Source organism: Glycine soja, chromosome 5 (assembly GCF_004193775.1).
Source record: "Glycine soja cultivar W05 chromosome 5, ASM419377v2, whole genome shotgun sequence".
NCBI classification, from domain to species: domain Eukaryota; kingdom Viridiplantae; phylum Streptophyta; class Magnoliopsida; order Fabales; family Fabaceae; genus Glycine; species Glycine soja.
Window position 1 is genome coordinate 39,825,140 of NC_041006.1, and position 20,979 is coordinate 39,846,118.

At 32.5% G+C, this 20,979-nt stretch overlaps 3 protein-coding genes and 1 long non-coding RNA gene across 5 annotated transcripts; 2 read left to right on the forward strand and 2 right to left on the reverse strand.

Moving 5' to 3' along the window:
* Nucleotides 1-1,565: 1,565 nt before the first annotated feature.
* LOC114413250 lies at nt 1,566-5,965 on the forward strand. Its single transcript, XM_028377529.1, has 10 exons — nt 1,566-2,125; nt 2,199-2,296; nt 2,544-2,589; nt 3,041-3,123; nt 3,213-3,277; nt 3,691-3,752; nt 4,839-4,898; nt 5,133-5,165; nt 5,442-5,507; nt 5,594-5,965. The coding sequence occupies exons 1-10, from the start codon at nt 1,721-1,723 to the stop codon at nt 5,636-5,638; spliced, it is 963 nt and encodes a 320-aa protein (XP_028233330.1). The 5' UTR covers nt 1,566-1,720; the 3' UTR covers nt 5,639-5,965.
* Nucleotides 5,966-6,426: 461 nt separating this feature from the next.
* On the reverse strand, nt 6,427-8,581 carry LOC114413251. Of its 2 annotated transcripts, XM_028377530.1 has the most exons (4): nt 8,475-8,581; nt 7,625-8,170; nt 6,809-7,066; nt 6,543-6,676 (listed from the first exon to the last, which is right to left on the reverse strand). In XM_028377530.1, exons 2-3 carry the CDS (start codon nt 8,147-8,149, stop codon nt 6,854-6,856), a joined length of 738 nt encoding a protein of 245 aa, XP_028233331.1. In that variant the 5' UTR covers nt 8,150-8,170; nt 8,475-8,581; the 3' UTR covers nt 6,543-6,676; nt 6,809-6,853. The 2 variants fall into 2 exon arrangements, with proteins under 2 accessions (XP_028233332.1, XP_028233331.1); XM_028377531.1 differs by lacking the exon at nt 6,809-7,066 and having other exon boundaries at nt 6,427-6,676.
* Nucleotides 8,582-10,484: 1,903 nt separating this feature from the next.
* On the reverse strand, nt 10,485-11,896 carry LOC114411563. The gene is made up of 4 exons (XR_003666484.1): nt 11,434-11,896; nt 11,273-11,344; nt 11,033-11,194; nt 10,485-10,918 (listed from the first exon to the last, which is right to left on the reverse strand). It is a non-coding gene; the product is annotated as an uncharacterized LOC114411563 (long non-coding RNA).
* A 6,571-nt stretch (nt 11,897-18,467) lies between these two features.
* On the forward strand, nt 18,468-20,266 carry LOC114413252 (NAC domain-containing protein 2-like). The gene is made up of 3 exons (XM_028377533.1): nt 18,468-18,699; nt 18,830-19,116; nt 19,401-20,266. The coding sequence occupies exons 1-3, from the start codon at nt 18,540-18,542 to the stop codon at nt 19,848-19,850; spliced, it is 897 nt and encodes a 298-aa protein (XP_028233334.1). The 5' UTR covers nt 18,468-18,539; the 3' UTR covers nt 19,851-20,266.
* Nucleotides 20,267-20,979: the final 713 nt, after the last annotated feature.

A 20,979-nucleotide genomic window follows, 5' to 3' on the forward strand; every position in this document is an offset into this window, starting at 1 on the left:
TTACACCTAACTTGTCCTCGTGCCTTTAGGCTATACAACCCATCTCATCATAAATCTCAACCATCATCCAAAACATCACCATGGCATGTTCACTTTAATCAAGATCATTATTATATTCACAATTATAATCATCAAGATTATCATTAAAAACATCATACTTAATCACATTACTCACTTAATGAGTTCTAATCACTTAGGTTTACATCCTAATTAATCCATACATTTTTCTCTTATTGTATGTCTTATGTAAATCTTCTTGTCTTATGAGAATCTTATGTATATTATGAAGTATCTAAAATAATTTAGCTAAGTGGCCATGAAGTTTCTTCTCTTAAAAGTAAGTTGGTTCATCTCATCCTCAACCTTAATTAATTGTCATTATCAAAGTCTTACAAACTAATGGCTGATTAGATAGTATTTATTAGGAGCTTAATGGGGAATTCATTCAATTTTTAATTATGGTTAAATGGTTGAATTTGACCATATCCAATCAATCTTGTTTCCAAGTCTAAGGAGTTAATTAGCTATAACCTAATTAATTAACTAGCAACCAAATTTCCACATCTTTATATTCAATAAAACAATATACAATTTTTAATAAAGGCTTTCTTATTGATCCAAACGAAATAATGAAGCCCATTTTCATTATTGTCACCGGCTTTGCTAGGTGCACCAAGCATATTGCTTATGCACCCAACATTAAAACAAAATTTCAAAAATACCCTTAAAAGGTTTTTTATTTTTACGGATTACATAATTCGCATATCTCATACGAATTACATGATCTATACTAGTTGTCATACAGATTAACTCATACGAATTACGTAATCCATATGATTCATACGAATTATGTAATCCGTATGAGTCATACGAATTATGTAACCCGTATGAGTTAATCTGTATGACTCATACAGATCACGTAATCCGTACGAGTTAATTCATCTGAATTACGTGATCCGTAAGTTTTTTTTTCAATTTTTTTTTTTAATTTATTAATAAATTATTTTTTTAATAGTAAATATCTTTTATTTATAAAAAATATACGGATTAAATAATTTATGAGTTATATTAAAATTTATTGTCACAAAATTTATTAGTTAAATTTATATGTCCATTAAATATACATTAGAAATTTTAATATTATATATAATAACATTATTTATTTTATAATATAATTGATCTATTAACTTAATTGGTTAGAGTATCGTACTAATAAAATCACATGTTCACCAATATGAGGTATACATATTAGATGATTCGAATCCTTCTATGAAAGGATAAAATGGGAAGATCACTAAATTGCTGTTCTTGTTGGGTGTACGCAACAATGCCCTATTGCCCACTGGTTCGTCCTATTAATTTTATGACCCATGCGAAGTAGGCCTAAGTATATTGGGTATGCCTATGTACCCATCTTTAAGTTTAAGGACGATGGATGGAGCATTCCTCTAAATAAGGTACCGGGTATTTTTTTATTTTATTTTAAACTTATATGAAATATTAATAAAATAAGATATAATTAAAGAAGAATGAATGGTGTAAGATAATTTTCCCAAGTACAGGGGAAAAGTGGGTTGAGTTGAGGAGGAAACTTGAGTTGGAGGAGGATAACAGCCGTTGATTTGAAACACAATAACGATAAATGAAAATGATTGCGGGAGAGAGAGTGAGAGTGAGAAAAGAGATATTATAGAAGAGAAGAGAAAAGAAGAAGAGAGTAATGGCAGTAGTAGCAGTGTCTCATTCATCAGCACCACCCACTTTCAACTTGAACAAGTCTCCCAAATTCCCTCCCTCCCCAATCTCTGCTACCTTTCCAATCCCTAACTCCGCCACTTCCACTTCCAGAATTTTCTGCCGCGCCACCAATTCACGCACCGACCCCGTCAAAAACAAAAACAACAAGAAGAAGAAGCGCAAGAAGACTTCCGACGAATCCCTCCCTCAAATGAATCCCAACGATGATTTCCAAGTTCTGAACGATTTTCCCCTCCAAAATGGCCCCGACACTTCCGATGCTCCTATCCATTATCCTTCCATGCCGTTGCCCGAACCGCCAGCTGGATTCGTCTTAGACGATAACGGCAACGTTCTCCACGCTTCCCCAAATCGACTTATCACTGTCGTCAGTTTTCTTCTTCTTCTTCTTCTTGTGATTATATTCTTCTGTAGAATTTCAATGACATTTTCTTTGACAGGTTGATCCTACCAACAACCTTCCGTTGGAGTGCGTGATTAGGAGAGTCTTCAAAAGTTCCGAGAGAGATGAATGTATGTTGCTCTGCCCTGTTGACACGTAAGTAACAAATTAAATTATAAATCGATTGTGTAAGTGATTAAGGCCGCAAATAAAAAACAACTCAGTGTATGGACTCTGGTTTTCACAAATAGTGGACGTTGATATATAACAGCGCGTTGCACGTTGGTTTATAACAACAACACATTGGACGCTGAATATTACCCTTTAATAAAAACAGTTTTCACTTGCACATTCTATTAGTTCTTGACTATGGGTATGTATGAATTGTTTGTTTTTACTGCAGGCCTGTCCAAATATTGAAGAGCACAAAAGCTGATGGATGGTCTGCTGTAAGTTTCTGTCTCACACTCTAAGCCTTCAATTCATTTGTCTATATACTCATTAGTGATGCTAGTGCTACTTCTAATCCTGACTTAGAAGTAATATTTCTCTATGACTATGCATACAATAATACTTTAAAAATTAGGATCCACAGATGAAGATAACATCTCCTACTCTCACACAATGCACTCTTTTTATATCCCTAATATTACAAGGCACTCTCACAATTCACACTTTAGAGGTATCCAAAACGTTGAAAACATTTGTACAGGTTTTAGTACGAAACGTCGAAAAGAGGAAATAAAGCAAAACCGTGACATTTTTTGTAATTATTACCGCAGAGAGAAAAATATAATAGGAAACATTTTCTCCAACCAAATGGACCCCGCATTTTTCGTTTTCTTTTGTTATCCTTTGGTGGATCTTCTCACTCAATTTCATATTTTTATTGTGTTTTAGATCAGTGATGAGGAAGTTGAATCTATTCTGCCTGCCGCAGCTTATGCACTTGCCAAGATACACATGCATCTTGTTTATAGTGGGTATGTTGGCAGTTTCTAGTTACCCAGAAAGATCTGAAATTAACTTTTGTGTTTGATCATCATAAAATATTTCTGTATCTCCATATCAGGTATTGTTATACAGCACGTGGTGGTTTTTGCTACACAGAAGAAGACATATTTGACTTCCACACAGGCAAGGATTTTTCTGCCTGCCTTTTCACTAAAGTAATTTTGTTTACTGTTTTTGTCATCAGAATATAGACTAAACAGAGCTTTATTTAGTTTATTACAGAATAATTTTTGGTTCAAAATGTGCTGTTATTGCATTTCAGATTCTATACTTCATGAGTGGTTTGTTGCATCATGTGGTTTGGACATCATTTATATTTGCTAAAAGCTTGTCAATTTTTTGGATACTACCTGGCTAGAGCTTGAATTTGCTAAATATCAACTTTTGCTAACTTAATCTTTGCTCCTTTTGAAAGTCAACTTTTTTGGTGAAGATGTAGCTTTCTCTCTGTTTTTTGTTCTATTTCCTTTATCTACTGCACAATTATTTGAATTTTATCCCCTAAAATAATTTAGGATGCTTTTACCGTTTTGCAGATGACGGCAAGGGAGTAGATGGCTTGCCAACTGAAGGTGTAGAAATTACATCTTTCGATCAGGTAATTTTTTTGCCTTCAATTACACAAATTTGTTTGACTGAGAGTGAACTGAACAAGTAGAAAGAGCTCTCCTCCTATAGTTTCCTCTTTCCAAAGGGTTTCCCCTTTCACTACTCATTCGCTAAGCTCTCAAAAAACAATTTCTAACTAATCCCCTCTAACTAACTAATTGTCTAAACTAACTACGTTTTTTTAACGGCATCTAAACTAACTACTTTGTGTTCCTTTTATTCTTCCAAGCAATTGTGCTTTTGTCCCATTGAAATTTTGTGATTTTAGCTATTGAAGGAGAGAGACTTTGTATAATATTCTATTCTGTAATGAAATGCATGGATGTGTGTATAAAACCCAAAGTACTAATCGTTATTCATATTTATCCTACTCCTAATTAATCAGGGAAACAAATCATGAGAAAAGGAAATATGTAATCAATGCTAAGAGATGATGAGAAATAGAGGAACTAAGTTCAAGGGATAATCCAAGTAAGACAATCTAAAATATGATGAGATATCTTCATATATTCTAGCATGTCCTAACATGGTTTTAACTAAACGAATAAAGCGATTTCTAAGTTAGCAAAGAATCAAAATTGCCTTGCAATCATTCTCCTTTCTAGAATGTGGATGTATCATAATTTTTCTAGTTATATTGGATAACAGTCTGTGACTGCCTGAGTGCTTTCTTAGGTGGTAATGATCAGTTTTCTGAGATGAATTGTTGTATATTTCATGTGAAGGTGTGGTTACTGGTTACTGTGTCCCCTGCCTGTGTTACCATATGAACGCTTCTCTCATTTTCTTGTTATTCTTTTCTATTAATCAAGTCTACTGGAAGAATCCTGGATACTGAATTCATTATCGTTATTTTCTTATATCGAAATTACTTTCTCACATCCATATTGTGTTTACACCACACCATGAAGAAGCTCGCTTTATTTATTAGATGCATTTTTTGTTGAATTGTTCTCATCCAATATTTAAAATTTAGATGCTTGCTAAAGGAGCCTCTGGCCTGTTGCGAACCTCAGTAGAAATATGGACACTAATTTTTACCGTGTTTCTAATATATATGGCGTTTTCCTTGTAGGAAGGTGCCCGCTACATGATTTATACACCATCTGATCCACTTCTTTTTGTTGCTATGAAGGTGAGCTTCCATTTTTACAAGCTTCTTTAGAGCAACTAATGCCATTTAAGAACAGTGGCCGGATTCTGGATTCCATATTATCTTGAGTCACTTTTCTCTCTGAAAGGCAGATTATAGTTGATTGAAAACCTTCCAGAGTGCCTATGTGAATGTAGTGTTAAAGTTCCTTTGGTTTCAAGTTTATATAGTTGGCGTAAAATATTTGATTTTTTTTTTTGTCCATTCTTTGTGCAGGGTGAGAACGGGATGTTATACATTGCTGATGATGTAAGTAGGCAATCACTAATTCACTACAAAATTTGTTCCAAAGTTCCTTTCTTAGTTCCAATCTCATATTCTATATGTTGCATGCGTCCTTTTTATTTTATATGTTTTACACTTTCAGTGTAGCCTTTTTGTCTCAAAGTGAAAATAAGTAATGAAAACAGAAAATATATTTTCTCAAGTAAACAGCACTTTAGATTTTGGCTGCCTTTAACTGTGGTCTCATCCTCAGTTTCAATTTTAGTTGCTTGTGTAGCTAATGGCAACATTTGTGAACAGGATCTACTTGAGGATCCTGCTGTCATTGACGCCATAGATGAGGAGACCGAATTTAATGCCTTGGTGGTACGTGGTTACATTCTTTCTATTGAACATTAATTTATTTTTGTGTTTGATCCCTAATCCTTTTTTATTGTTTGTGTTGTCTCCAGGAAGAAGAAGCTGCACTTATAGAAGCAATGATGCATGAAAGATAACCTATGTTTTTAATTCTAGTCTTTATCCTCTGGAATGCCACGGCCTGGTCTGACTGCAAATATCTGGTGATGCTGAATAGAATGGTCCTCTTGTATGCATATGATCAATTTTGTCTAGTATGGGATAAAGCCTCCTTGGCGCTATTTTTATGTTTTACGTTTTGATCATCAATATTGAACGGGATCATTGTGTTAACCACCTCTAATTTTTGTTGTTCATTGTTTTGTGTTGGACTTGTCTCTGGATTTATAATTTAGCCAGTAACACAGCCTTTATAATTCTTTGAAAACTATTTAAGTGAATAAATGTTCATCCGTTACTATAAATTAATTTGTCAACTATTATTATCATGTATCGTTTTAAGAGTTCAAATTCTTTTTTTTAATCCGTTTTGGGAATAAAGAACGGTGTTCAAAGATTTATAACTTACATCTTTATTCAATCATCTGAGCTATACTTCATTGAGGTTCAAATTCTTATTTACTTGTGACTAAACATGAATGTTAATTTATTAAATATTGATTTTATTGCATAAATTTAGTTCAACTTCAATTTACACCAAGAAAATTCCTCCTTTAACAAAAACCTCGGAAGGCCAAAAAAAAAAAAATTCCTCTCAAGATTCTCATTCTTATTAAAAAAAATCCTCAACCAATAGTAGAAAATATTAAAACATAATTAATTCGCTAGCATTTCTTACATTTTAAAACACTTGGTTAGTGAAAACTAACATATTAATGAAGGAAAATGTAGTTATAATGTAGTCAACAGAAAACCACGGTGCAAATCAGGCGAAAATAACAGAAGAAACTGTAAAATTAATCTTCAACTTGGCTTGTCCCTTATCGTGGAAAATTATTTATTATACATGTTGAGTCATTGTTAAACAGAAAGCAAATCTTTTCGGGAGAAACAAGACATCTGTTAATAACTTGATGAACTTTATCCAAGCTGAAAGGTACCAGAACTACTTCATGAGAACATTGACTTTTCAGATGATTTCCTTTTTGGGGAGAGAGACTCGAATTACGATTCACCTGTGATAATGTATTCATAAAACCAAATGTCAGAGGTTAACTAACAGTATATAACACAGCTATATTTTGTGCAAGCAGCTATAATATACACACCAATCCATCTCATCATTAAGATAGGAAAAAGGTACTAACACGTTTAAAATAGTAACAGATATTGACAAAAATCCTTAGTTAATGTTACTTCTTGTCCGGTGGATGGGATTTATTGTTGACCACATTCACATATCGCTTCTCTTCAACTAGCTTGGCATAAATCTCTCCCCTCTCTTGGAAATATCTCATAAAAGCCCTTGGCAGGAACCTTGGTATCAAGAACCCAAAGAGATTGATGGAGAAATATACCAGGTTAGCCACTGCCAAAACCCTGCCAAACCAAAACCACGCCTTATCCTGTTTAAGTAAACAATTTTATCAAACATCCATTTCATAAAACTTTATCCTCCAAAATTTCATTCATAAATTTATTAAAATGACCAACAAACTTGCATACAAAATTTATTAAAATAAAGGCTAAAATATATTGTTAGTCTCATCTTATTTTATTTTTAAAATTTAGTTCTAAAATTTAAAATGTTTTAAGTTGATCTTTAAAAATTAAAAGTGTCTCTCTATCAGATCAAAATTCTGTTGCTTTATCACGTGAAAATTTGGGAGATCTCACATCAGATAGGGCCTTTGGCACATTTTAAAACTAACACTGTTAATACAAAAGATAAGAAGAACAAAGTCAAATTTTTTGAAATTAGAATATCAACCCGAAACAAAGATAAGAGTGTATTTATAAAGAAACAAAACCCGATGTCATGATTAACCCCCACTTTGGTGGTAAGATGAGAAGGGAGAGAAAAAGATGGTAAATTCAACTCTTTACTAACAAAAATTATCAATTAATTACTTAGTAACTTTAAAAAAACTATGATAGTATGTCTCATGAAACATTAAAAGAACCTTGAGGTTTGCATATGGGGGCAAAGTCTTGTTGAGGCACACATCATGTATCCAACCAATATCCACAAAGATCCTCCGCACAGTGTACATCAAGGGCACCATGGCCCTCACTGGTGGCGAGAACAGCGAGAAGCTACTTATCACATTCTCCGTCAGTATTTGGAACGCCAGCAAGAACAAGTGTGGGCTCGCCGACCGCACCGCCTGCTTGTCCCCTCTCCCAAACCCACCAAGCACGTAGGCCAGCGGCAAGAACAGGCCCACCGTCGTGCCCACAACCACGTACACTTGGAAAAGCCCACTTTCGTGGAACATCGGGCCCGGCGCACACCCATGCGACGGAAACGCAAAACGCCCAAGTAGCATTAGGTAGATGGAGATAAGGGCCGAATAAGCTAAATCGAGTAGAGGGACAAGACCACTTGCTGAGAAAACCAACGCGAATGCCACTAGCTGCAGCTCTATCACACGTAACGAACCCATTAAGCTCATGCTTCCGTGTTCTTCAGGACCCGACATGGTCATAGTCAGAAGTTGTTATAAATTCTGGGAATTAACAAAGAAGGCACTTAATAACGATAGAAACGATATGATCATGCAAAATTGCTATAAGCCAAAGGAAAATGTTAATTAATATCGTTGAAATTGTAATTATATTTATGACATTTTTTACGTTTTCTTAAGATTTTCCAAATAAATATTTTTTTTTAAAAAAAATAAATTTACGAATGCTCGTAAGTGAAATGGGTTGGAGATCTTCTTTGCTCGTTGTAATGCATAATCCTAATCCTGACCAATTAGAAATTGATTTAAACATTCTGATACGTATAGATATAGACATATAACTTACCTGCAGGCTGCAGCTAGCTGAACTGAACCAAAAAGAAAAAGGTGTAATGAAAATGACGAGATGCATGAAAGGGGGAATTCACACTTATTCAGATGTAGGTCGGAAATGATTAGAAGTTTAGAACTGAGAGACACGAGTTAATTGTTCTGAATTACAACTAACGTGTCAAGTAGCATGCACAACACCTGCTTCATCGTACACGTGGGTCATGTCATTGTTCTACATGTCATGTTTTACTTCATTTGACCAGGGTTGAGTAAAAGTAATGTTATTAAAGAAAGATGTTTGTGATCCAACACACTTCTTAACATGTTCAAAGGGAGGGGTTAGATCTAGATTCTCTGATATATTGTACGTCTGATGTCGAATAATATTTTGTCAGAAGAAAGTAAAATCTATTTCGTAATTTTAACCTTTAGAGAGATTATGTCTTTCTACTATGAAAAGATAATTGGAAAAGAAAAATAATATTGAAAATGTTTAATCGAAGAAAAGGTATTTAACTTTTTTTAATTGATAAATATTAGTTTTATTAAAAATATTGGTGAAAGATTTTCATCTTTTTTCTTCTTTCACTCTTAAGTCATTCTTTTTTATTACTATATTAATTTTATATCTCCTAAATAATGTTTAACTTAAATGATGGTATATGCACGTACTGCTATAGTAACACATTAACAAAAGTCTTCAACCTTATTAGTTGGCATCATTTTAGCCAAATATCTGACCATCCAATTCAACTTTATTAAAAAAATTATCTCTTACTTCCTCATATTTTTTCTTTAACATATAAATTATTTATCATTTTTTTCAAAATTATGTTGTAAAAATTATATAATATTTAACAAATTAAAAAAAAACATAAACCATTTTACTTTTATCCCATTTGAAGAGGAATTTGCTTAATAGCGGAACCATTAAGGACATTTGGTTTGACTGTTTCTGTTTTCATTTTCACTTTTGGTTAGATTTTTAAAAACATTTTTAGTGAAAATATTTTTTCAAATGAATCAAAAACTGGAAATAATAAAATCTCATTTTGAGTTGAAATCAAAAATGTCATTAGGTAAAATGAAAACACGATGGCAGAAAATGTAATTTTAAGTAAATCTAAAATTATATTTTTTTTTGAAAGCGCATTTTAAGTGTTTTTATTTCTTGAAAGCAAAAAAATAAGAAGTCAAACCAAACATGTTTTCAGAATTTTAATCTTTTGAAAATAAAAACAATTTTCAAAAAATTAAAACAAAAAATGAAAATACAAACCAAACATACCCTTAATTTTTACATTTCCACCCGTGACTTTATCCCACTCTAACCAAATACATAAAAATCACACAATTTCTTCTATTTATCTGTTTTATTCCTTTTTAATGTTAAAAGTTACAACAAATTCCAAAGAGTATTTGGATTTTCTATCCCACTCAAGCTTTTATAATACTAGGCCTTCGTTCAAGAAATGCTCCTGCATCCTTTTGATTAACAAGTGTCATACAATTGTTAGAAAAAAATAATCATTTTTTCCTTGATATCAAAAGTAATTAAGGTGATAATTTCAATGAAAGATGATAAAAATAATTAGTAGAAGAATCCCTTTCTGTAATAAATGAGATATGAGATATATCTAGCTAGAAACATTCCCGGGAGTCCAACCATAACGCTTAGTATAGATATATTATTTGCCCCTTCATTTAGGGTTAGGGGGACCTGTGTGGTGAATGACTTCACATCTTGACTCCCGTGTGCTCCTCCTAGCAGAGTTAATCAACGTATAACGTCACTTTCATTATAATTATATTAACTAAGTATATTTGGATGATATCAGTATTCAGCCACTTGTTTCATTTAATCCTCTTTTCTTTTGTTATGTTGAACAAGCACATAAAGACCCAGATTCTCTTTTACTCTCTTTTTTTATTTAATTTTTATTACTCTTGGTCTCTGATCTTTGAAACAACAATTAAAGGGTTCAAGTTTCAATTATGCCTTTTGAGATATATATGATTCTAATTTACCTAGGTATGTGCCATCTGCAAAAGCATGGGTAACATGAGCAGCAGACTGAACACTGAGTTTTGATTCACTGCAAGATAAATTATGTTCAAACCTGTTCACAGAATCAATTAGTTTCGTAATTAGTTAGTACCAAGTTTATGAATTACACCATCAGTGTCCAATGATGTGATTGAATAGATAAAAAGGAATGTCAGATATATTTGAACCCTTATGTCAGATAAGTGGATGTATTTATGTATAACTAATCTAAGAGTACACCAAAGGTAATCTGATGTATCTTTGGTTACGTTCATTTGCTCAAGTAATGAGTTTGATATTAACGTAGTCCGGTCAAGGTTAGGGATGACATCCAGAAATTGCTCCCATTAATCGGCCGAGCTGAAAGTTTGTATTGGACTAATGATTCTTCTGTTGCTCTTTGTATTTACCTATGTATGAATGTAAATAGAAGAGTAAAATTAAACAAACAACTAATCACTAAAGTTATATATAATCACCAAGCATACACACTTTAATTAATTTCTGACAAGGTGTTAACTTACCGTTGCTGTATTGAAAGTCACATTTTGACAATCTGATAAAATACTAATTGACTTCGGAGGCAATTCGTATGATCTGTTGCGGAATTGGACGGTGAACATTTTCACGTGATCATTGTTTACAAGGAAAGCAACACATTTTCCTTCTTCTTCAAAAACATAACCCTGATTTAATTGAAACCAAAGTCCAAATGCAATTAATTAGTGCAAATAAACATCTAAAAAGGGAATGAAAGTACTCACCTCCTGTAGTTGACCTAAAGAGAAATTGCTCTACTTTCTTGAGATGTCCCCACTTGGGTTGCCTTAATAGACCTAATGCAAAAATTTAAAAATTTAGAGATCCGATTATTCAAACCAATCGGGCTCAACCTCTCTACACTTATATATACACTTTTGTTTACCTTTATTTGCCTGTTATGTGGATGTCGGGGTAGGAAAACAATTAATGTTCTATACTCACCATATTCATCAAGTGGAGCTTGATCATAAAAAGATGTTATAACATAAGAAGAACTCGTTCTCCCCAAGTTAGTTCCACCATGGTACCAAGTTTGCAAAACAAAAAACAAAATGTAACTTAGAGGTTATTCTAGCAACAGAGAACAGAGGGGACAGTAGAGAGATCCTATTAAATCAAGAGAGTTGCATATGTTAATATTGATACCATATAGTAATTGACATAGCTTCCATTTTTTCTTGCAATAAAAAGAGTGACGCGGAATGCAATGTCTTCGGCAGACCTTATGTATGGCTCACCTCCATAAACTTGATAGCTTCAAGAGAGAGAGAAAATGAAGAAAAAACCCCGATTAATTGAGATATATGATGAATAAAAAGCCTTTTATCTTCTAAGCAAAATTAGACTTATTGGGGGAGTTTGGTCCTGTAAAAGTTTCTCCACATCTCATCCCGTTGCATGCATTAATCTGAATATAAAAGCAAAACTCAAAAATAAAAATGTTGCTGCCAACAAATTATTAAAAAATCTTCTAAGCAAAATTAGACTAAGAAATTGATTTGTTAAAGAACAAAACTAATTTTTTAATTAAAAATGTCTAAAATTTTTAAAATAATCAAATAATATATTTGGAAAAGTAACTTTTAAATCATTTCCTTACAAGTGCTAAATTTGTGAAAATAAAAAAGTTGGGCTGAATGGGACTGACCAGTGGATCAGGAACGTCAGTTTGCTTGCACATAACCCACGGTACGCCAGTCTTGAGGCCCACTTCCATTTTCGCAGCCCACTCAACATACTGCGATCCTTCTTCTCCAAATGCTTTTTCCACGTATTGATATTCATTATCAATCTTTATTTTTCCATGTTTACGATTATATTGGGATATTTAAGAAAAAAAAAACTATCAGGTTTTAGTACACTACATGGTTCAAAAATCAAAATACTCATTTGGCAGGAATCATACCCGTGACAATATAATTGGGCCTCCTTAAATATTGCATGTAGAGCTACTCATTAAAATGCATAATTAACAATAAATAAAAATGCAAAAGAGATACTATAGTAATCATTTATAAAATTATTTTAATCAATTTCTCCAATAAATTTAACTTAATTATTCATTTTTAGAAAAAAAAAATATTTTGAACTTCTATTATTAATTGGTATGTTTACTTTCACAAAATCATTTTTTTGTGTATAAGGACAATAATAAGATTTGAATATAAAATTTTGTACAAACTACTCATATTTCTTACCACTAGGCCAATCCCAGAGGATACTTTCACAAAATCAATTGAATTTTGTATGAGTAATGTTATATACTCTTATAAATAAAAAAATAAATATATTTAATATCTTTAAAATATAAAACACATTGAATATTTATCATACAAATAAAAGTAGAAGAATTAATAGGAAAATATTATGGGAGAATTTAAAATTATTCATTTTATAATTACCGTGAACGGTTCATTGTCAGTTCGGTATACAATGTCAGGAACATCATGTAACCAAAATGGGAATCCCCTACATGTACATCACAATTAATGAGTCCAATTGATTAATTTAGATAAAGCAGATTTTGATGGTATAATATATATTTCCTCTAGATTCATACATATAAAAAAAATAATTAATTTTATACTAATTAAAAAAATTATTTGGCATCAATTAATTTTTCCAATCTCAAGTAAAAAATAAGATTATTTTTAAAATATTTTTCACTACAACTGTTTATCATGAATAAAAAGAAATTATTGAAAATAAAATTATAATTAAATAAATGATATTTTAAAAATAAAAACATAAAATAAATTAAATTTATTTATATTTTTATTTAAGTTCACTCTTTTTACTTATATATAAATTTAGAGGACTAAAGCAAACAAGTTCAAACAGTCACGGACACAGAAAAGATCCACTGGTTCAGCTTATTTTAACCGCGTCCAAAACTTTCTTTCATCCAGCTAGAAAATAGGAAGAGATCGAGAAGATTGAAGGAAAATTCAAAATTAGGTTATTAAACTCTCGAGCTAATTCCGCTAATTCTAATTCTTATGAGTTCACTTGTCATCTGAGACTTGACTCTTGAGTATATGTTTTTTTAGTAAAATTTAGGTAAACTCAAAGTAAACTCGGCGGACTATCAAATTTAAAACCGAGTTAACGAGTTAACAAGTTAAAAAAAATTAGGACAAAAAATATAAGTCATTTTTTTATTGTTTTTTGTCTGTTTAGCATTCAACATATTTTCATTTAGCGTGTTATTCTCAAATATAAAATTCTCACCTTTAATCATATCAAACTCTTATTTTCTGATAATATCAAACCCTCGATGAGAATAATCTATCACTATTATAACCTCTACAAGTTATTGTCTAGTATTATTATTAGACTTGGTTATTTAAATATTTTGAACTTTATGATTTACTATTTGTTTTATTATATTGTTAAAATGTTTAATTAGTATATTATTTATAGATATTTTATTATTATTTTTATATAAAGTAGACTCTTATAAATCTACAAATCGAATTTATGGAAGTCTCACAAGTTTGGGTAAACTCTTAAGTTTAATAACGTTGATATGTTGATTCACCAAGTCATATCTACCGCTAAGATCATACTAGCTGTCATATGTATTTACTTCGTAAATACTTAATTTGCATGTATACCATACACTACGTCCAGGCTAAATTAATCTCATTCCCATTTTATTTGAACTGTCAAGTCAGTTAACTTCTTTACTTTTAAATACAAGTTGTTGAAATTCAATATATATTGTATCTATTATTTTATGTTATTTTAACAAATTAGAAAGAAGTAGATTAGGATTAAAAAGAGAGAAAATTAAGTAAATTTTATCTAATAAAAAATGGAAAATATTTAATGTTCATTAAGCACACATGTGAGAAAGAGAAAAAAACCCTTCCATGTTGAGGCTCATGTAGATTCCAAAATACGTATGTCTGAATCACGTCGAGTCCTCCTTCTTTTGCTTTAGCTATCAAAGCTGGCCACATCTGCAAATAAAAGGGTTTTGTCAAAATTCCTCATCATAGTCCTCTCTTTGTTTTTCTCTGCCGTTCTTTTCTGGCTATTCATGCAAAAAAAACCCATCCATAGTACCATGCTTATTATATCTTAATTCAAACAATCAAACCTTCCAACCTGGGTTTCTACATTGTCTTTGGTACACCAAATTGAAAGATAATTTAGGTTACTATTTCTTAAAAATCCATTGTGTTGATTCAGTGCATTTTGTTTAAGCATTAGAACTTCCGTTGAGAATAGCAAACCTAGGATGAGAATAGCAACTCCCTAGTGGTTTTCAGCATAATATGGGCCATTCAATCTTCAATAGGTGCTAGCCCGTTAACTATGATGAGTCCCAGCCCAGTTGAAGCTTTGTCCATTATATTTTTTGTCGTTTAGTGAACAAGGCAGAAAGTAAGCTGGAGTCGAAGTTGGTAGCTTCTAGCTAGTGCGAAGGATGAAGAAGCTTCATAGAAGGTGCCAAACTTACTAGACAACAAAATGTTCATATCCCTTTGGACCTGTTGACTCTTTCTACATCCAAGTAGGTTTACGATTGACAAAGATGTTTCTTAACCATGTTCATTAAACCAGTATATCTTTGTTTAATTTTAAGCAAATAGTTTATTGAATTTGGACCACTAAATAGACGGCGGCGAGCATGTATCATGATTATGTTGTATGGAGCAAAAGGAGCTAGAAAACTTAGTGCTCAAGTATACACGTAGATGCCATTTCATAATACTGTGACGAAATTAAGGAAAATTTCAAGGACCAAAAGCTGCAGAAAATCATATCCATAAGCAGACAAACTAGCACGAGGGCTTCATTCTTTAAAATTATTCATTATTTTAAGTCAACAGTTAGTCAGGTAAATTCTTACGCACATTAAGTGTTCACACTTCACACTCGGTCTCGCATGCACGTTCTCTAAATTTAATTACTTTTAATAAATTACATAAAATATATCTTTAGTGTTTAAAACTATACATCACTTTTGATAAATAGAGGAATTAAATATGCATTTAATTCCTCTATTTTAATAACGATGTTTATTGTTGCAGAAGAAAAACAATGTGTATTGTTTGATTAACGGTGTGTGGTTTTCTAAGAAAAGGAAGTTTAGTTCACCAATAAACAAATAAATGCTACTACATAAGTAAGTTTTTGATGGGCAGGGGTAAAAATGAAAAGGTCAAAGGAGTTTCGACAGGGGAATGGATGGAAGCTGGCCAAATTGAAAAAAGAAAAAAAAAGAAGCAAGAGGATAGCAACTTGATTGACCAAAGGGGAAGCAAAAAGGTTTGAATTTGACAAAATCAGAATCCCAAGGGCCAAAACATGAGATATGATTCCTAACCTCAACCAATTAATAGGTTGTATGGGAAGGGACTTGTCGACGGGTCTAGATCAATCCATTACGAGGTAACATCCAGGTAGCTTCCACATTAGAACAACGTCCTTATCCACGTTCGCCCAGGATCACCAACCCGAACTAGGTTTCACATTCCTTTTACTGTTTCTGAATCCATTTTCCAATCCCCTACGTAAGAATGTTGGCGCAAAATAAACTATGCATATTAGTAGTATATACCAAATGCATGCAACTTTGAATAATATATCCAATGTACTCCCTTCCCACTTATATCCTTCCAACTCATTCACTTCTCTCAAGAAAAATAATTAATTATATTAAATTTATTAATTATTTATGATATTATTTTAAAATTATATTTCTTTATCTTCATATTCACTTAATTATTTTTTATTAATAGTTGGAGAGAATAATTAAATAAAAATATGTAAAAAATAATTATTATTATATCTAAATTTTTTTTAAAATCTTATAAAAATAGATAAATAAATTTTTGGGGAAAAAATCTTATAATTAAAAATGGAAATGGTATATATTTGACCTCGTACCTGTTTCTAGTATCATACTGTCATTATTAATCAGTGCTATAAAAGCAAGAGGAGGGCCTAAAATTTGAATGTGGATCCTGTTTACTGTATAGTACGGATAGAGAGAGAAATAAAAATAAAAATGAGAGTATTAAATTTTTTACCATTTATTTATTTTTCGCTAAAAATTTATGGAGAAGATACGCACACCTAAAATTTGTGTGTGCTTATTGCTGCCTAATTTGTGTGCTGTGCTATGTTTTGGCCGCCGGAGAAGTGTGTTAATTTATCAAATGAGCCTCACAAGTCACAAGTCACACCTAATGGTCAAAGCACTAGTGAAGAGAAAGGCAATAGCCAATTTAAGTAATCAGTGTTTAAGGGAAGATATTCGTCCCAGTTTTAAAGTAATCATATACTATTAGTACTTTATTAGAGTGTGTTTTTTTATTGTACAAGAATATGTTTTTAATTTTTTTAAAAGTAATTAGAGAACCAGTTTTTTCTTTTCAAATATTTATATAAAAATAGTGAAAAAGTTAGAATTATTTTGTTGTTATTTTCTGTATAAATTTTAAAATGATAATAATATGATATTTTATAATTATTAATGAAAATAGAAAATTCTCAAATTAATCAGAATTTTAAATCTTAAAAAAAATGAAAGGAGACATCGGTCAAGCAAGATAATTGAAGAGTAAAATGTTGATTTTTCACTTAAAATGGTCTCGTTCTTTAATACTGATAAGGCGAATGAAAGACAAAGTGAATTTTAATCCTGATAACATTTCATTTATATGCTTGTTATTTATAATATTTATATATTCAAAAGTAATTTATTTTAATATAACATAATATAATCTAAATTAACAGTTATTTAAAATAAAATATTAATTATTATGGATGAAATATTTATCAACGGTTAGTAGTTATCAATAATTATCAACGATTTTTCTTGTGTGGTGTAAAACAATCTATTGGTGGCTAAACCAGTGATACTAACAACTTCATTTTGTCTCTTAAAATGTTTTCTGACGCATTCAATTTTGTCAAAAAAATGGCCATTAAGTAATCATCGAAAAACAAAAATGACCGACAATTATGAAGTTTCTTGTAGTGAATAAAAATACAATCCTGGTAATAAAAGTATTTGAGAATAACTCCAGATTTTTTTTTTCACGATGGATGCACATTTCCATAAGACTTCAAAACCTAGTTTTGGAGGAAAAAAAATTAAAAGTACTTGAGGAAAACAGTTTTTTATTATCATTTTTTTGGGGCATGGAGTCTTGTAATGAGATGATAAAATTAAAATCATTTATGAGCTGTAGCATGTTTCTTAAATCAATCAATATCAAGCAACAATTCGTGATACTAGAAAGATACTCTTCTGGCTGTTGTATTTTGATTTTATTTGACCTCATAAATGGAGTTTGAAAATTGAAGAATATTATTTTTCTAAATTTCGCATTTGAACATGATATAAACAAAAAAAAAAAAAACATTTGAATGGAGAGCTCTCGAATAATAAAAATTTTGATTTTATTCAAGTGCATGCTGATACAAACATGTAATAAATATTTTTTTACTTGAGCACTTTACAATAGTAATACAGAAGTAAAAATTTGCGGGTAGACAAAAACTTACAATGGCCACCGTAAGAACATAGGAGTCTAAGGAAAAGCAAAATGAAGAGCATATTTTAGAACGGTGAAATAGTGGTAGACGTGGCAGGGGATAATTGGGAAGAGAGAAAAAGTGGGTCCAGTAGAGCAGAGACTGGTACACATGGTGTCGACTCGAAAAAGACAGAGCCGCTACGATAACAGTCAACGATTTTACCAAAACAGGGAGGGGGCTGTGACGTGAGCAATGACAGTATCAATCCAGTGGGGCATTGAAAAGCTCCCCCTCCACTGAGGCTTTGCCACGTGCTGGCTGCGGTGACCTTTACTGAGGGCTAGGTTCGAAGTTTGGAGGACTTGTCTGCCCTACATAGCACCTTCCTCTACCCACGTGCCTATAAAGCCCAAACTTGACCCTCCCTTCCCAAGTTCCAAGTCGCAAACAAAGTAACACTAGAACTCACAAAGGACAGAAGAAACGCGAATGCCAGGAGAACTCCAATTACCACCCGGGTTCAGATTCCACCCCACTGACGATGAGCTTGTGAATCACTACTTGTGTAGAAAGTGTGCTGCACAAACCATTGCTGTTCCCATCATCAAAGAAATCGATTTGTACAAGTTTGATCCATGGCAGCTTCCAGGTACCTTTTTTTCTTTTCTCACTCTAGTCTCTGTATTCTTTTGCCTTTTTTAATTTCATTAGGGTCTTAATTCTACTACATTTTTTTTCTCTCCACCTTAAAGTCCTATTATTTATGTTTTTATGTACAGAGATGGCTCTTTACGGTGAGAAAGAGTGGTACTTTTTCTCTCCTCGAGACCGAAAATACCCAAACGGTTCGAGACCGAACCGGGCTGCCGGAAGCGGGTACTGGAAGGCTACCGGAGCTGACAAACCGATCGGAAAACCGAAAGCCCTTGGAATCAAGAAGGCCCTCGTGTTCTACGCGGGCAAAGCCCCAAAGGGAGTGAAGACCAATTGGATCATGCACGAATATCGCTTAGCCAACGTCGACAGATCCGCCTCAAAAAAAAACACCACCACCAACAACTTGAGGGTATGTCCCGATAACAATCTTATTCATAATAATTATAAGATTCTTGCTAATCAATATCGTTAGGTGTTGGTTGAGGAATAAAAAGAATATTTAATGTGAGATAGCTTTAAAAAGTCATTAATACATAATTTTATGTATTTTAATAAATACATAAACAAAATTCTTTTTTTAATTTTTTAACTAAGATTAAGAACAGGGATTAATAATGTTTCAAAGTTTGGTTAGGTAGAAATAATATGTGATTTGGACAATTTTTTTAACTGTTGTGCTTATTGGAATGGCAGCTTGATGATTGGGTTTTGTGCCGAATTTACAACAAGAAAGGGAAGATTGAGAAGTACAATGGTGTTGCGGTGGTGGATCAGAAAGTGGCCAAGTTATCAGAAGAGGAGGTTCAGTTCCAGCACGAGACCAAGCCTCAGATCAAGATGTACGGCCACGATGATTTCAGGAACGACCAATTGTACATGGACACGTCGGATTCGGGGCCCAGGTTGCACACGGACTCCAGCTGCTCCGAGCACGTGGTTTCGCCCGATGGCACGTGCGAGAAGGAGGTGCAGAGCGAGCCCAAGTGGAATGATCTTGAGTTGGGCCCCGACCCAGCCTTGGGCTTCGATTTTAATTTCATGGACCTGACCTCAGATGACGCTTTTGCCCCTCAGGTTCAATACCAAATCAACCATCTCTCACCGTGGCAAGAAATGTTCACGTACCTACCAAAGACATTTTGATTTTTTTAGGGTCAATGGGACCCCAAGAAGGAAATACGGGTCTCACATTTATTTTTAAAATTCGTTAAAAAAAAAAACAACAAAAAAATCACATTCAAGCGTACCTACTATACTACTGTACCTAACTACTACTCATGCCGGCTTTGGTCTGCACGTGTGGTGACTATTATCTGTTCTTGGGATTGTTGAATTTGACTGCCATTGATCACTAGGAAAAAATGAGATCATAGGTACCTAAAAATAAGAAAAATGATCTCAACTGGGTGAAGAATGAAGATCCATTAGCTATGTTAGGAATTGTGTCGACATGTAAGGACTAAGGACCCCTAGTAGAAAATTCTTGTTTCATTGCTATTGTAGTAGGATTTTTTTGTATGTCTGTGAAATATTATATTATATTATATTATATATATATATATATATTTTTTTTTTTAATTTTCAAAGTAAGCAGCAATTGAAATGAAAATGTAAGGGTTTCATCTTCGTGAAACAAGGCTTTTTCTGCTTTAAAAATTAAAATTAACTTGCCTTTATGATGTTCTCTCACGTGTATTTTGGAATGGTGCTGCCTAGCATGGCCTTAATGTTTGGCAGCTTGAAAATAACCTGTGTCTGAAGCAAATGACATTATGGGAAAAGCAAAAACGATGTTAGAAGAAAACAACTAAGCAAAGTAAACGCTCAAAACACAAAAAGGTGCTGCGTAGTGCGCGTACTTACCAAAGGTGAAGACACGGTTATTATATTACACCCAAAAAAAAAGAGAAAAAGAGACACAGATATTATACAGTAGTGGTTCTTTATGTTATTTGATGAGAGGGCAACTTTTCTTTATAGAAAAATTATATTTCAGCAGGGATCTCAAATTGAGCTTTAAAAAGTAGTGGTTCTTTTTTATGGCTTGGGGATCTGTATCTAAAGAAAACCTGAGATATAGTAAGCAGTTTATGTGGAAGACTTCTGATTCTTTCAAAGTGAGTCACTCACTTTAAAAGAAAAAAAATCATCTCAATCGGTGATAAGAAAATCTGTTCAATAATATTTCGTATATATACATAACAAATCATGCACATGTTAAATATCAACACTTTATTTTTTTATCAACAAAATAGCTTATAAACTAATTAGA